This window comes from Falco cherrug, chromosome 4 (assembly GCF_023634085.1).
Source record: "Falco cherrug isolate bFalChe1 chromosome 4, bFalChe1.pri, whole genome shotgun sequence".
NCBI lineage: Eukaryota > Metazoa > Chordata > Aves > Falconiformes > Falconidae > Falco > Falco cherrug.
The window spans coordinates 6,526,813-6,541,789 of NC_073700.1; the positions used below are offsets into that span (position 1 = coordinate 6,526,813).

At 42.9% G+C, this 14,977-nt stretch overlaps 1 protein-coding gene across 1 annotated transcript in view; it reads left to right on the forward strand.

Moving 5' to 3' along the window:
* The first annotated feature begins 1,835 nt into the window (after positions 1 to 1,835).
* STIMATE (STIM activating enhancer) overlaps positions 1,836 to 14,977 on the forward strand; it is a 39,112-nt gene continuing 25,970 nt past the window's right edge. Inside the window, exon 1 of the mRNA XM_055708611.1 lies at positions 1,836 to 2,085. Within this exon, the coding sequence (XP_055564586.1) occupies positions 1,911 to 2,085 (175 nt within the window). The 5' untranslated portion in view covers positions 1,836 to 1,910. The remainder of the gene's footprint in view (positions 2,086 to 14,977) is intronic.

Here is a 14,977-nt window from a genome sequence, read left to right on the forward strand (position 1 = left end):
ACCTTGCCGACGCTGCTGCTTCTTCTTGATGGTTTTGTAAAGGTTTACACTATCCCAGCCAGTCAAAATTTTAAGAAGAGCTGGCTTTGCTTTCTCTGAATAACATGAGGGTCCACAGGATGTCTCAGAAACAGGTCAGCCTTGTAAAGTTCTTGTTTCCTTACTTGGTGTTCCAACAGATTGTACATGTGTGCTCCTCGGCACTTGTTTCTTGGCTGCACTTCACTTGTCTTGAACTGATTTTATACTGGGTATAGAAAATGCATAGGAGTGGGATGAAACTGATTTGCTTAATACTGTCTTTAAACTTCTATAAATATGTAGGATTTAATGTAAATCCTTTACTTGCCTTCACAGAGCACTGTCTATTTGGGAGAAATCTGAAGGCTTGTGAATAACATATCAGGAGGCAGTGTCTTGTCTGCCACAGGTTTCAGAAGGGTTTATGGGAGTCATGAGGACTGAAAACCCTTGAGGAGGTATTTTTTGGGAACGATCTATTTTAAAAGCATGGAATACGGAGTAACACAAGGCGTAAGCCCTTCAAGTTGTTTCCAGATACATGTGGAAACAAAAATTTTGTGCTTAAAAAGCATGAGGTGAATTTTTAACCAGTATAAGCATCCAGGTCAGGTGTGTGTGTGGAACGTCCAATGTTCAGCAGCAGCTGTGACAGCTTGAAAACCATTCCTGGGCCACAACCAAATAGCTCAGGTCCACGTCGGAATGCAGAGCTGGATGGCTGTGATTCCTGTGTACAAGGTGGGAGAACAAGCAACCTTCTTGGTCCTTGCCCATTCTTTCAGGTAACTCTGCATTCCTGAGCTCTTGCTTTTGATGCAGCTCAAAGCAGAGGAGGGTTCGACCTGGGCTGCCGGGGCACTGAACAGTGCATTCTGGCTGCATGCTCTGCAATTCAGAGAATTTGAGAGCATTTCTTTTTCTAGCTGCAGCTTCCAGACGTTCATGGCACAGCCTGAATATCAGAGAAGAAGCTGCTGCGTGCCAGCACTGCTTGGCATCGCCGGCCGGGAAGGACAGTCACGTAGGTGGGTTTGCAAGATAGAAGCAGCAGATGTCATTATTTGGAGACAACTGTTGCTTCACGTGCTCTGCTTAGTTTTCTGAGCCACCTGAACGCGTTGGGCTTCACGGGCCGTACTTACAAACAAATTCATGTTTACATGAGGATTTCAATTATTTCAAGGAACTCAAGAACAGGTGTGAGAAAAGCCTACAATGCAATATGACCCAGGCCGCTCCCACACGGGACATAACCTAAACGTGAGTGCCCTGCCTGGTGGCGGCGGGGGTACGGGGCGATGGGGTCAGGCGGGCCGGGCAGCAGGTACACTGCGAAACGAACGTGCTGCCCCGTTACGTGTTATCCGTTGTGCTGTCGGTGGCTCTTTTAAAAGAAGAAATATTTTTTTGCCGAAGGATCCAGGTCATAATTCTTTCCTCCTAGCTGGATGCCAAACTTGCGGAGCTGTGGGGCCGAGCGGAGCCGCGGGGGGTGCGGGCTGGCCCGGGTTTCACCTGGTGGGGCTCCGCTGCCGTTTAGGAAGCCGCCTGGATGCTGGCGGAGCGTCGTGCGGCTGCTCGGGGCACCGGGCGCCCCGGAGCGTGAGGCTGCGGCGCGGCCCGCTCTCCTCCCGCGGAGCTGCCCGGGGACCGGAGCCCCCAGCCCAGCGCGGGCAGCCCCGGCAGCGCTGAGGGGCGGGGCGGGCAGAGCGGGCGGGGCCGCGGGGCCGGGGCTCGGCCAATGGGAGAGCGGCGCGGTCGGTGACGCGGCGGGGCGGGCGGGAGGCGCAGGAAGCGCGGCGGGGGGGGGCGCGGCCTCGGCCGCCGGTCGCGACGTCGCCGCCGCCGCCATGCGCCGCTGAGGCGGGCGCTGGCCGGGCCTCGCCATGGGGGCGCCGCCACCCAACGGCAGCCTCGGCCTCACCGACAGCCCCCCGCAGCCGGGCGGGGCGGCGGCGGCGGGGCCGGGAGACCGCGGCTGCGAGAACGGGGCCCTCATGGACAGCTTCGGCATCTTCCTGCAGGGGCTCCTGGGCGTCGTGGCCTTCAGCACCCTCATGCGTGAGTGGCGGCGGGGGCGGGCCGCGGCCTCCGGGCCTCGCCGGCCGGGCGGGGGTGGGCCGCGGCCGGGCTGCTCTCTTCCTCCTTGGGGCGCGGAGGCCCGGGCTCGGTTAGCGGTGCCGCGACCTGGCTGCGGTGTCCCGGGGCCGTCCGGGACGGGCGCCGGGCTGTTCCGGGCCACCGGCCGTGCAGCCGCCGCTGTGTCCGTGCCGGGGTTGCCGGAGCGGGGCCGTGACCGAGGCCTCCTCGCCGTTCCCGGCAGGGCGGGAGCGGGGCGTTAGCGCCGGCCGCAGCCGCCGGAGGGGCCGGCGGGCGGGCCGCGGGCAGAGGCGGTGTCCGGGAGGGTTCCCGGTACTAAACGCGAATGCACTTTCTGAAATGGGCTTCCCTAAAGCTCGCCCCATGCTGGCAGGGCTGACCGCGGCGGGGGGGGCACGTATTCTGCTTCGAATGCAGCCAACAAGATGCGGCGGTGTGTGTGGAATCACTCGGGTTTAGGACTTGCAAAAGAAAATGGGCGAGGCAGCGTCACCTTACCCCAAGCGTACCTCGTCATGTCATCAACAGCAAAGGAAGGCACAGCTGTCTGAATCCCAGCGCACTGCACCGCGCTGTCTCAGGGTGCTGGACCTTGGAGCTGGAGCAGCCGCTGCGCTGGCGTGGCTGTTCGCCGCAGCTCAGCTGATGAGCAGTAACTTGTCACGCTGCTCATTTGAGTTTGGTGAGAAGACGAGAAAGGCTGGAGGCTGTCCTGACGTCAACCCTGCCGGCTCTGAGGGAATCACAGCAAGGCGCAACAGTTCTGGTAGACTTTTCTCTCTATTCCATACTGCAGTTAACCTTTTCCTTGAGGAGTGAAAAAGAAGCCTAGTGCCGTTACTCAGCTGACCATGAAGTTTCTGTTAACAAAATGTGGGAGAGGAAGAAGGGAACGTCCGTGGCAAGTGTTTTACAGTTTGATCCAAAGACCAAGATCCTGTTTACGTTAGAATTGCACTGATACCGTTTCATGCTAGCATCATGCTATTGTGGTTAAGTCAGAAGTTTGCTAACACACTGTATTTGCATACTTTAGTGTTTCAGTCACAGTTAACAATTGCATTGCTCGTATAAAAGCTATGCACGTAGCAGTCATTGTTATGTTATTCAATGACAACACTAGTCACTGGTGTGACATTTGGTCAGTCAGAGCATCCTCGTAATTAGAAGTTTTGGTAGTTTCCAAACAAAAGTACCTCTCTTTAGGAAGATGAAATATATATGCATTATTGGTTTTAAAGAGGAGAGATACAAATAGATAATCCTTATGGATCATGCATCAAAAGGTGAAGAACTGCAAATGGATAGTATCTTTTTTTATGGAAATGGTATCACTTTAGTCATTTTACAATAGCACAGGAATACTCAGTGAAAGCAAGAAAAAGTAAACAGAAAAAGTAAAGACTAGGAAAACAAAAGCCTAGTTGTTAGCTGCGCTTCCTAACTTTGATTACATACTTTTAAACCATGAACTCTTAGGGGGAGACTTGACGAAATGCTTGCGGTTGTAGAAGAAGGGAGTGAAAGGAAGGTAGCCAATCCTCACAGTGGTACTGGTGAGAAAAGGAATGTGTTTCCAAAGTGTAATAGAGCAAAAAAGTAGCAACTTGTTGTGTTTACAGAAGGATAGGTATGTTCTTCTCAATTTTGACAGCCATGTGCTCTTCCACCTTATTTTGGGCCTCTGCCCTAGCAGGAGGAGCAACTGGCCTCACTACATGGAGCAGTTACACCAGTAAAAGAACAGTTCTCTCTCAGTGAAGTGCTGTGCTGGAGGGGTGGTTCTGTTCTGTCTTAGTTTTGTTGAATGTTTCTGTCCTTTTTATATCAAATACAAAATGCCTGGTGCATTGTTTCAAAACCTGTAAAGTTGTCTCAACAAAGAGGACTTATTGTGATCCATGTGGCAGATCTGATGTGACAGAGAAGCAGGAACTTGTGGCTGAGAACAAGAGGGAGAGTGTGAGCTTTCCTCAGCAGTCACCTTGGCACCTACGCAGTGGTTCCTGTCCCTGAGCTGCTGTGGCTGGACTTCTGGAGCTGGATCACAGAACCAATACAGCAAGAAAAATAAACAGGGAGACATGGTTAGTTTTAAGCATTAGTGTTTCCGTGCTTTGGTCCTCTAGCTGTCCGCCACAACAGAGGTGATAGTGCTGAGGGAGAAACAAGTGGCTGTAGGCAGGCACCACTTGAGACGCAGCACCGCTGTCAGGTCAGAGGCGGGCCTCCCTTTTGGACAGCATTCCTTCTCTGTATGCGGCTGTATCGCTTCTCCAGCTCTCAGCCGTAAAAAGTCAGAGAACTGAAAACACATGACTGGCTGGTATTTAAAACTAACTTCTAAAGAACAAGTCACTTGCCTTTATTTTCTGAAAGGGAGCCCTCAGAGATACTCCAATACTTGGGTTGCAATGAATGGTGCAGAACTCTCTGTAGAAAAAGACATGAAAGTAACAGCAACAGAGATACATTGTACAATTGCTGTACACACAGAGGCTGTTTTCCTTTGAAAAATACTTGATTTGACATGTAAAGAATAAGAATTTTTGGTAAGTGGCTAAATCAAAGGCTGACCCAGATTTGCCCTTTTCTAGATGAATCTTACCATGCTTGCATTCAGTGGAACAAAGAAAATTAAAAAAAAAAAAATCTGATTGTAGTAACTAGCTGTAAGAGGAGGAGGAGGGCCTTTTCTGTGCCTCATTGGTAGATGTTCATCTACAAGTGACTGAAGGATTGTTCTTAAAGCAAAATTATTTAAGATGCAACGCTCCAGTTTGCCACCTTCTTGTGCATGCCCCTACTGAATTGCTGTAAAGTTATACTATCAACTGACCTGCCAATGACATAAGTTAAACTTCATGTTTTAAGGGCTAAAATGCGGTTAAGTGTCAGGTTTTTAAGTTGTTGGAAGATGTGGTGACTCTCTGTCAGAGGGAGCATGGAAACTGCATTGCTGCAACTATCATCTAATACTACAAGGAAAGGTTTTTACCCTAATCACAGTATTAGCCTAACTTGTGCATGCCACTGCTACTGAATTGGCACAACCAAGAAGTGACAGGAATGGAGAATTTCTTGCTTTGAGCTCATCCTTTGACAAAATGATCATTTGCAATTAAATCTGGTTTCCTTTGCAGTTCTTGTGCTCTTGCTCTGTCACATGAGGAAGAATAGCTTAACTTACTGTCTTACCTCATAGTAGCCTTTTTAATGAGTGATTTTTCTTCTATTACTTTCAGATTCAAATGTACAACCTGTCGTATCCTCTTCATCTTTTTGTTGTAGAAGATGCTTTAGCTACTTATCATCTATTCTGACTTTATATGGGAGCCTCCCTAACCGCCAAAGAGTAGAAGTTTGCCTTTATTTTTGTTGCTATAAGTTGTTTAAGGCCTCCCAAATCCACTTCTTAGTCACTCTGATCTCAAGTCTTCTCCTCCTGTTCTTTGTGTAAGGCATTGTGCACTGGAGGAGCAAGGTCCTTTTCTGGTTTCTGAATCGGTAGGGAATATACTTAATACTATCAGAGCCCACCAGTGTGTTGTCTTTAGTCACTGTGAATTGATTCTTACTGCTCAGAGTTTAGTCCTCTGCTGTGAAGCTAAAAATGTGTTGAAACAGTTTCACCCAGACACTACAGACGTGCCAGTATGTCAGAAATCGTACTGACGTCCAGTGAGACAACTTTTGTTGTTTTTCTCTCAACCATAGGCTCTAACACCCTGTCAAAGGGAACTAACTGGTTAAAAACTACCCCTTTCTGGCAAATCTGCTTGGAATGGCAGCCCTTTTGAATTCTGGTCACTAATTCTCAGGTCTGTTAGCCTGCTTTTTTTGAAGTCTGTTACTAAATTTTGCACTTGTCCCTCCTGCCTAAGTATGTGTTATTTTCCACCCTAGTTTATTTAAGCCAAGCCACATCATAACAGGAAGTCGTAATGGGTTTTCCTTGATGGAAGAGTTGTATGTTTATGCTTCAGGTCAGTAAGCCAAAGATAATATTTGTTTCAAAGTTTGCCATTATAATGCTTGTATCTTATTTCATGGGGATATTGTTTTAAAATGACAGCTTTGCTGCTTAGGTGGTTTCTGGTTTTTTTTGGTGCAGGGAAGTTTTTTTATTACTGATGCCACAAAGCTGGTTTAAAAAATATATATATATATAATTATTATTTTTTTATGATGTGATATGTTTTGTCAGTAATTCCAAGCACCCCCTGAGCATTCTTTGGTTAGGCTTTTGTTGATAATGAATTATTAGGGAGTGGTGTTGGCATAGTATTCCCTCACATGCATTATTTACAGCTACACCTTACATTGTACAATTTCTATTAGCCGAACCTGCAGAAAGGTATGGGGGGGAAGAACCATTGCTCATCCCGTTCCCCTGTCTGACACAAACTGTTTCAAGTATTTCATCTTGAATATGTAGTTTCTTTACTAAGCTAGTTTGCCAGAAGATTGGTACTTTACCAGAGTGTGGCGATCTTTGTTTCAGATACTTAAAAACAGGTGAGAAATTAGATGTGAGTTGTACTGATGAACTATTGAAATAGAAGAGTCATCTGGTCCTCTGCAGGTAAAAGGTTTGTGTCCACCTGTGAGGAAAATAAAAATATGCTGTAAAGGAGACCAGAGCGTGTGGGTCTGTTACTGTTTTACGACTTTAATACAGTTTGAGTCTGTACTCACGCTGAGAAGGGTGAAAGCTTCTGTGTTAACAGAAGTGAAATGATTGGTACAGGTGTAGTGGATAGGTGAGTAGGTGGGTTTGCTGTTGAGGGTCATAGCTGGGAGAAAAAACCCAAACAATTATTGTAGAGGATACCATGTATATTTTTTTATGTCCTCTCTTTGCTTACAGTGCCTTAAGAGAAGTACCTTAAAAACTACATCCTTAAGGTCAGTTTACTTTACAGCAAGGTTTTCCCACCTGATGAGCCATGCAAGGAAAATGAGTGCTTCTTCATATAATAAGCTATCTTAGTAGGTAGTTTAGTAGAATTTGAAATGCTTTAGCCAAAATGTGATTTTCAGAGGAATGATTTCATGTTTGCATGAAGGTAGAATTTGAAATGCTTTAGCCAAAATGTGATTTTCAGAGGAATGATTTCATGTTTGCATGAAGGTAGAATTTGAAATGCTTTAGCCAAAATGTGATTTTTCAGAGGAATGATTTCATGTTTGCATGAAGGTAGAATTTGAAATGCTTTAGCCAAAATGTGATTTTTCAGAGGAATGATTTCATGTTTGCATGAAGGTAGAATTTGAAATGCTTTAGCCAAAATGTGATTTTTCAGAGGAATGATTTCATGTTTGCATGAAGGTAGAATTTGAAATGCTTTAGCCAAAATGTGATTTTTCAGAGGAATGATTTCATGTTTGCATGAAGGTAGAATTTGAAATGCTTTAGCCAAAATGTGATTTTTCAGAGGAATGATTTCATGTTTGCATGAAGGTAGAATTTGAAATGCTTTAGCCAAAATGTGATTTTTCAGAGGAATGATTTCATGTTTGCATGAAGGTAGAATTTGAAATGCTTTAGCCAAAATGTGATTTTTCAGAGGAATGATTTCATGTTTGCATGAAGGTAGAATTTGAAATGCTTTAGCCAAAATGTGATTTTTCAGAGGAATGATTTCATGTTTGCATGAAGGTAGAATTTGAAATGCTTTAGCCAAAATGTGATTTTTCAGAGGAATGATTTCATGTTTGCATGAAGGTAGAATTTGAAATGCTTTAGCCAAAATGTGATTTTTCAGAGGAATGATTTCATGTTTGCATGAAGGTAGAATTTGAAATGCTTTAGCCAAAATGTGATTTTTCAGAGGAATGATTTCATGTTTGCATGAAGGTAGAATTTGAAATGCTTTAGCCAAAATGTGATTTTTCAGAGGAATGATTTCATGTTTGCATGAAGGTAGAATTTGAAATGCTTTAGCCAAAATGTGATTTTTCAGAGGAATGATTTCATGTTTGCATGAAGGTAGAATTTGAAATGCTTTAGCCAAAATGTGATTTTCAGAGGAATGATTTCATGTTTGCATGAAGGTAAGAGAGTACTATTAGGGGGAATAATGTTCTAGGGAGCAGGAACTTGAGAAGGAATCAATCTAGTGGCCTTTCAAAAAAAAAAAAAAAAAGTCAGCTTAAAGAAAACTACTAGATAGAAAAGAACTAAAACATATAATTTGCAGTTGTTTTCTATATGAATTTCCTTTTAGCTTGAGCAGCTTTTAAAAAAATGTGAAAATATTAGGGAAATGGCTTTGATACCCCATAACATCAGCAGTGAATACAGGATTCTGAGTAACAGTAACAAGTTTATCCTACATGGTGGTTTCCTAAGACGTAGGGCAGTGGCCCACTAGCAAGGTGGTGTTTTATCAATAAAGGTATTATGTAAGAAGACTTGATATCCCGACTCAATAGTGTCTCATCCTTGTAAGTATATGCTCTGAGTGACACAGTACATGTTCACGTGAATTGCTGAGGACCACCTCAGAAAGGCTCTTCGCACAACTGATTTTAAAACTTGTCTCCTACAGAAGCTTCAAATCACAAATAGGATCTTTCATATTTACAAAGATACTAACAGTATTGTACTCACTGGGTCCCACTTTGAAGAATGCATTTGGTTCTTTTTCCTGGAACTCTTCACAAGTGCAAGTTCCTGGTGAATTGTCAGACACGTGCAGAACTTACATTCCGGTGCATGTTTGGGGATTACCGAGTGTTGGGCACTCTGAAATTACCTGAAGGACTGCTTTCCAGTATGGCAGCAATGGGGATGAATCCCTCTTAGTGTCAAGGAAAACTGTTAAGATATGCTATTAAACTAGGTTAAAAGGCAAAATTTGGGGAAGGAGCGAAGGGAGAGTAAGTTTTTAAAAAGGCGGAGGTGAAAAAAAAAAAAAAAAAGTCCAGAACTTGGAAGTAGCAGGACTTTCCCATGCGAAAGCGAGCGGGTGGCGGGGCCGCAGGACCCCTGGGCGGCCCCGGGGGCGGCCGGGCGGAGCAGGACCCTGGACAGCGCCCGGCCGCGGAGCCGGACCTGGCGGCGCTGCGGGCTTGGCGGGCTGACGTGAAGCCGTGATGCCACCCCCCATCGGGCTGGGGGCCAGGGAGGGAGCAGAACTGGGGTGTGACGGTCCTAGGAAAGAAGGTGGTTTATCCTCTTGCTCCTCCGGGCCCAATCCGTGGTAGTCAGCAATGATCAGTATCTCAGTTGGCTACAGTAGCTATTATTCTGCAGGTTAAGTGGCCGCTGTGACTGCAGGACTTGGAAAAGCCCTGTGAGGCCACAGCCAAGTACATTATGCCTTACAGTGATCAAGTGTGTTATCCCCACATGGTGACATGTCGCTTGCATCTATATTACATGGCTGCGTCTTGTTTAAATAAAACATCAGTTTTTTCAGTATCTCTGTGACATCCTTATCCATGTTGAAAACAGAAATGAAAGATGTACTGTGAGCTGCAGCAGGAAAAAACCCAAATGCAAGCACGTGGGTAAATTAGCTAAGTGCATTGTTTTCTTTTACCGTGCTAATGTTGCGGTATTCTTTACTATATGAAACATCTAGCTGGGATGAATTATGTTCATTGTGAGCTCTCCAGAAAAAGACAAATCTTGCCAATAAATTTCATGTTGTACAAAAGCAAGTAACAGTAGTGTTGGGAACTGCTTAGCTGATCCTTTCTAAAGGGAAGCAAGTAACCCGAAACAAAGTTAGGAATAAAAATTTTGGATTTGTTTTCTGTTTTGAAAACAGAAGACCGGTCTTGTTTTGTCGCATAGTTAGGTATGTGTCTTTGTGTTTACTGACAATGGGAGAGGCAAGTTTTCATCACGTTTAGTCTTGCTTAAGCTATATTTCCTTGTTTTTTTGAAAACAGACAACTTGCAAGCAGAATCTCTGTTGGATATAGATTGTAATAGTACTTTATTAGGTGGCTTAACATCCTGATCGTGTCAGGTTATAAATATTTTGGTGTCACTAAATGTAGCCACTATTCTTGAAATGCCGTGCCAGTAAAAGTTAAGGGGGGGGGGGGGGGGGGGAGATGCCCATTTAGACAAATAATCTGTAACTTGCACTTTTCATTAACAGTTGACTGATGTCCTCTTTTGTCTTGTTGGCTCAGAACATACTACATTTTCTTATTACTCAGCTGATTGCTGGGTATAATTGTACTCCAGATAATAAGCTTGTTCTAAGTATAATTACACATGTCATTCACATTATGAAATGTTTAGAAAAAAGGATAAGTTATGCTGACATTTGTAAACTATTAAAATGAGAAATTATCCAGAAACTCTGAATCTGTGTTTAATTAGAACTAACTTCTGGACCGTTAGCTAGACCGTTGTTTAATTGTAAACTGCATAATGAATGTGTTCTTGAGTAGTGTTTTATAATTAAATTTGTAAGGAGCTGATTTGTACAAACACAGTGTGCATTTTTGTGTTCTGCAGTGATATTAATTTCATGGTTAATGAAGTTTGCATTCTCAAACTGGTATTTAACAAGGTCTTATCTGTGTGGATTTTGTTGATGAAATGAAAAATCAGGTCTGCTTTCTCATGCCTGCTGGTAGGAAACGCTTCACATTCGCAAAGATTTCTTGATCACGGCAAAATGTATTCCCTATGAAACTTATTATGTTAAATCTCTCTGGCAGACTGAATATAAGCTTGGAGCTTGCATGAGACTGCCTTTGCAGGTAGTGTGGTATAGGGATGAGGTTTTACGGTTTAATCGGGAATAATTAAACATGTTCACGCTGTTGGTCAAGGTACTGAAGACCTGTTTTTCTACCAGTGACCCTGAATCACTTGTTGTCATAACCTCATACATACGTTGTCATGTGAAATGAATGCTGAGGATGAAAACATGCTAAAATGGATTCACAGTTCAGATTCCTCATAGTTCACATACATGGTTCAGACTCAGTTACAGGTGTAAGTTAGGTCACAAGCGTTCTGAGCTAGAGTAGGAAAAAGTTATCCCAGGGAAGGTACTAAACTTGTTTTATTTTGTTGTTCATGGTGGATTTTTTTTTCTCTAGATGTTGCAATTTTTAAAAAATAATCAAATATTTTTATAATTTGAAATGTTTTGGCTTTGGGCATCTTAACTTCTGTGAAGTTTTTGGCTACCCCAGACTCTAAGATACCACCTTATTGCTCTCTACAGCTACCTGAAAGGAGGTTTAGCAAGGTGGAGGTTGGTCTCTTCTCCCAGGTAACAAGCATTAGGACAGAGGAAATGGCCTCAAGTTGCACCAGGGGAGGTTTAGATTGGATATTAGGAACAATTTTTTCACCTGAAGGGTTGTCAGGCATTAGAACAGGCTGCCCAGGGAAGTGATTGAGTCACCATCCCCAGAGGTATTTAAAAGACTTGTAGCTGTGGCGCTGAGCGACATGGTTTAGTGGTGGGCTTGGCAGTGCTGGGTTAACATTTGGACTCTGATCTTCGACGTCCTTTCCAACCTAAACGATTCTATGATTTTAGGATTCCTCCTCTTGTTGGCTCACCTGGGAGAAGAGGAAGACAGTGTTACGTTTCCTTGTTTTATCTGGTCACAGGGCATTAAATAGAGCCCAGGAGGACTTGGGAAGCAGCAAGGTGCTCAGGATGTGAAGATTTGTGAAAAGAAGTTTATTTGTGTACTCCTTTTGTTTGAAAGGTCTCTCCATTGCTGTGCTCCACTGACACTGTTGAAAGAGATGAACCAATGGAAGTAAGTGGAAATTGTTGGTGAGAGGTGAACTCGAGAGAGGCGATCCTGAACTTTTAAGGGTTTCACATGTAACAGTTCTATAGGACTAACGTCGGTTTGGTAACTGGTACAACTTAAAAGATTGTCCTGGGCCTCAGTGCTCAGAACTTGGCCAGGTACTGTTCTATAGGGTTCATCTTACCAATTCTGGACAGGCTAGTCAGTCACCTTGAATGTGAGTACTTTACAGAAATAACCTTTACTTGTTTTTTTGTTGTTTTACTTTTTTTTTTTTTTCTATTTGTCAAAAATATTTTTTCCATTAAAAAAAATTAAAATTACAATCAAGTATTCACAGCTAACAACAAATATCCTCTGTCTCTAATAATTTTTGAAGATGATATGCTCTAAAATTTTAATTACTTTTTTAGAATAATTGCTCTTACTTTCTTTCTTGGGCTGGAAAAGCTACTATGCAACATCTTCCAGCATAGCTTTCTTGTTTTGAGGAGGATGGTGTGACTAGCAGCGTATGTTATGTGTCTAGGTTTCTAATACTTTCTTTGAGAGGTAATTGTAATGTTAGAAGATTAAATAGTCTAAGAAGCTTCCAAATTAAACAGGGGAGGAGTGGGGGACAACACACACCCACTCTCCTCCACCTGAACCTAAAAGCTTGAGCCTTCTTATGGCAGTGGTTTTAGTGCTGGCATTAGGTTTTGGTGTTTTTATGAAACTTGCACAAATGTTAAGAAGTGTGAAGCTTTATCATTAAAAAGAATGCTCATGCACATGGAAATTATTACATGTGTTCACCTTGATTTCAGAAATTTAATTTATGCCGTGGATATCTAACTGTTAGATATGTTGTATCAAAGTAGTCTGCATAATTGGCCACTGACTCTCCTTTCATGCTATTTCATTGTCTGTAAAGAGAGTGTATGAAAGCAGGTTGTATATTTTTTGTTCTTTTTAAAACAACTGGTATTATGTGAAATGTCTTGCTTGCATCAATAGTTTCAGCAGCCTAGGAAGAATGAATCTGGTAAGCCAAGCTACTTACAAATTAAATGGACTCTAAACATATCGTGTATGTCCACCTTTGGCCTCCACGATTTAATATATTTGCTTTTTATAGTTTTCTATAAATGGAAACAGTTTTCCTTTTGCATTCATTTTCTGTATATCTGAACTTAAATTTTGGGTTTGCTTTCTGCTTTTCAAACTGCTACAGTTACTGGCTTAATTAATATTTTAATGTATGATGAGTGAGCTTGTAGCTGTGCTTTGGCAGTTCCAGCAGTTCCCAGGAGCTGGTTTAAAACAACCAGCTTGAATGACTCAAAGTTCATTGATATCCGTTGTCATACTAATAATGTTAGGAAAGCTTCATGTATTATTGAGTGATCTTGTGAATGCTGTACGTGAAAACAGTGTTGTGAATCGTAAATTGCTGCTTAGTGCACATTAATATGGATTGATTCTGTTTGGTTTGCACTAAATAATTCATGTTTCCCAAATGGTTCTTATTTTTAATAGAAAAAAATCCACTTGAACACAGCAGACTGTATTTTTCAGCTCTCACTAGGTGTGTGGATCACATGGTAGGAATGGTACATGCATTTCTCTAGCAACCTACCCTTTTCTTTTTTTTGGTGTGGTTGTTTAATAACACCTGGTTCAGAGTATAAGTATTTGCAAGAGACCTCTGTATTAAATTTCTAAACCCAGTCTCGCAGGCACTTTTAGGGCTGGAAGTTTAGATTTACTTTGCTTTAATTATCTCATACCTATTGAAACAGAATAGCATATGCTTCTGTCTCTGAGAGTGCTGGGAAACTGTGATTTGTATTATGACCTTTCAGATAGAGCACATCTTGACTGAATGGTGCTACATATGCTAAATGCAAAGATAACAAATGCTTGTCTCCAAGATCAAATCTTGTCTTACAACTGTAGTATTTGTATAAATACTTCCTAAGCTACTTGTGCTATTTATCTTGGAGTTCTTAAATCAGTTACTTGTAACCCTTTATTTTTAGTATTGTTATAGTATCGGCATGCCTTTCAGGATGTAAAGGGCTGAATACTTTTGTTTAAGTAGTGTGTGTTACATGTGTTTTCTGACTTGTAAAGTGCTGGGCTGTCTGGGGAGATAGCGAGTAAATCAGCAATTGTGAGTGAGAACTTGTGTCTAATTCTTTGTCTGCTAAGTTGGTTTACCTATTTTAAAATTAAGCTTTACCTTTAAAATAAAAAAGGGCCAAAGCTCAATTACAGTAGCTGTTGATGTGGTATGTCTGGGTTGCATGCGCTACTAAGACACATTTGTTCCCTTTATTGACAGCCAAGTTAATGTTTCTGTCAGAACCACACTATCATGTGCTACCAGGCTGTGTGAGATCAGCCTTGGTGAAATTGTATTAGACTGAGTTGTATGTGACAGGTAGTATGACTTGTTTGTGTGTCCCTCAGCCAATCTTTACAAGCTAAGCATTTGGAAAATTATTTTTTTTTTAAGCTTAAAATATGCATGTGTTAGGAATAAAAGCCCACCAACTGCATGTAATGCATTTGGCTACCCTTCCTGAAGGAGCAACGTAATCTGTTTTATTCCAAAGCTCAGGTTTTGGGTTTTTTTCTGATAATGATTTGTCCTCTCCTCCCCTGCGTTGTGAAGGGAGCTTCACTGTGTGATCTCCATTCCCTTAGCTATCACCAAACCTTTTTTGTAGGGACAAAATGCACAGGTCGGTTTTAGCTGGGTGTGGAAGCAGGTAGGTAGTAATGTTTTTACAGAGGTTACTTCCAGTAACAGTAACTCTCCAGCATTTATCCAGCAAGCACTGCTGCCCATTTGATAAACTATGTGAAATCCAGTGCTGGCACATCGTTTTCCATCACCTTATGTCATCTGTGTGAGACAAAAGAGCCCTGGTCATGAGATATCTGGGCTTGGCGGATGCTTGGCATTAGCGTATTTAATGTTGCAGTAAAACAAAATCCCTTGTTCTCTGCTCTCACAAGAGTGTCAGTCAGACCTGTTTAACTATCGCCAGGTTTTTGTGGCTAAAAACTGTAGCCGCAATGTTATTCTAACTGCTGCCATTGGAACGAA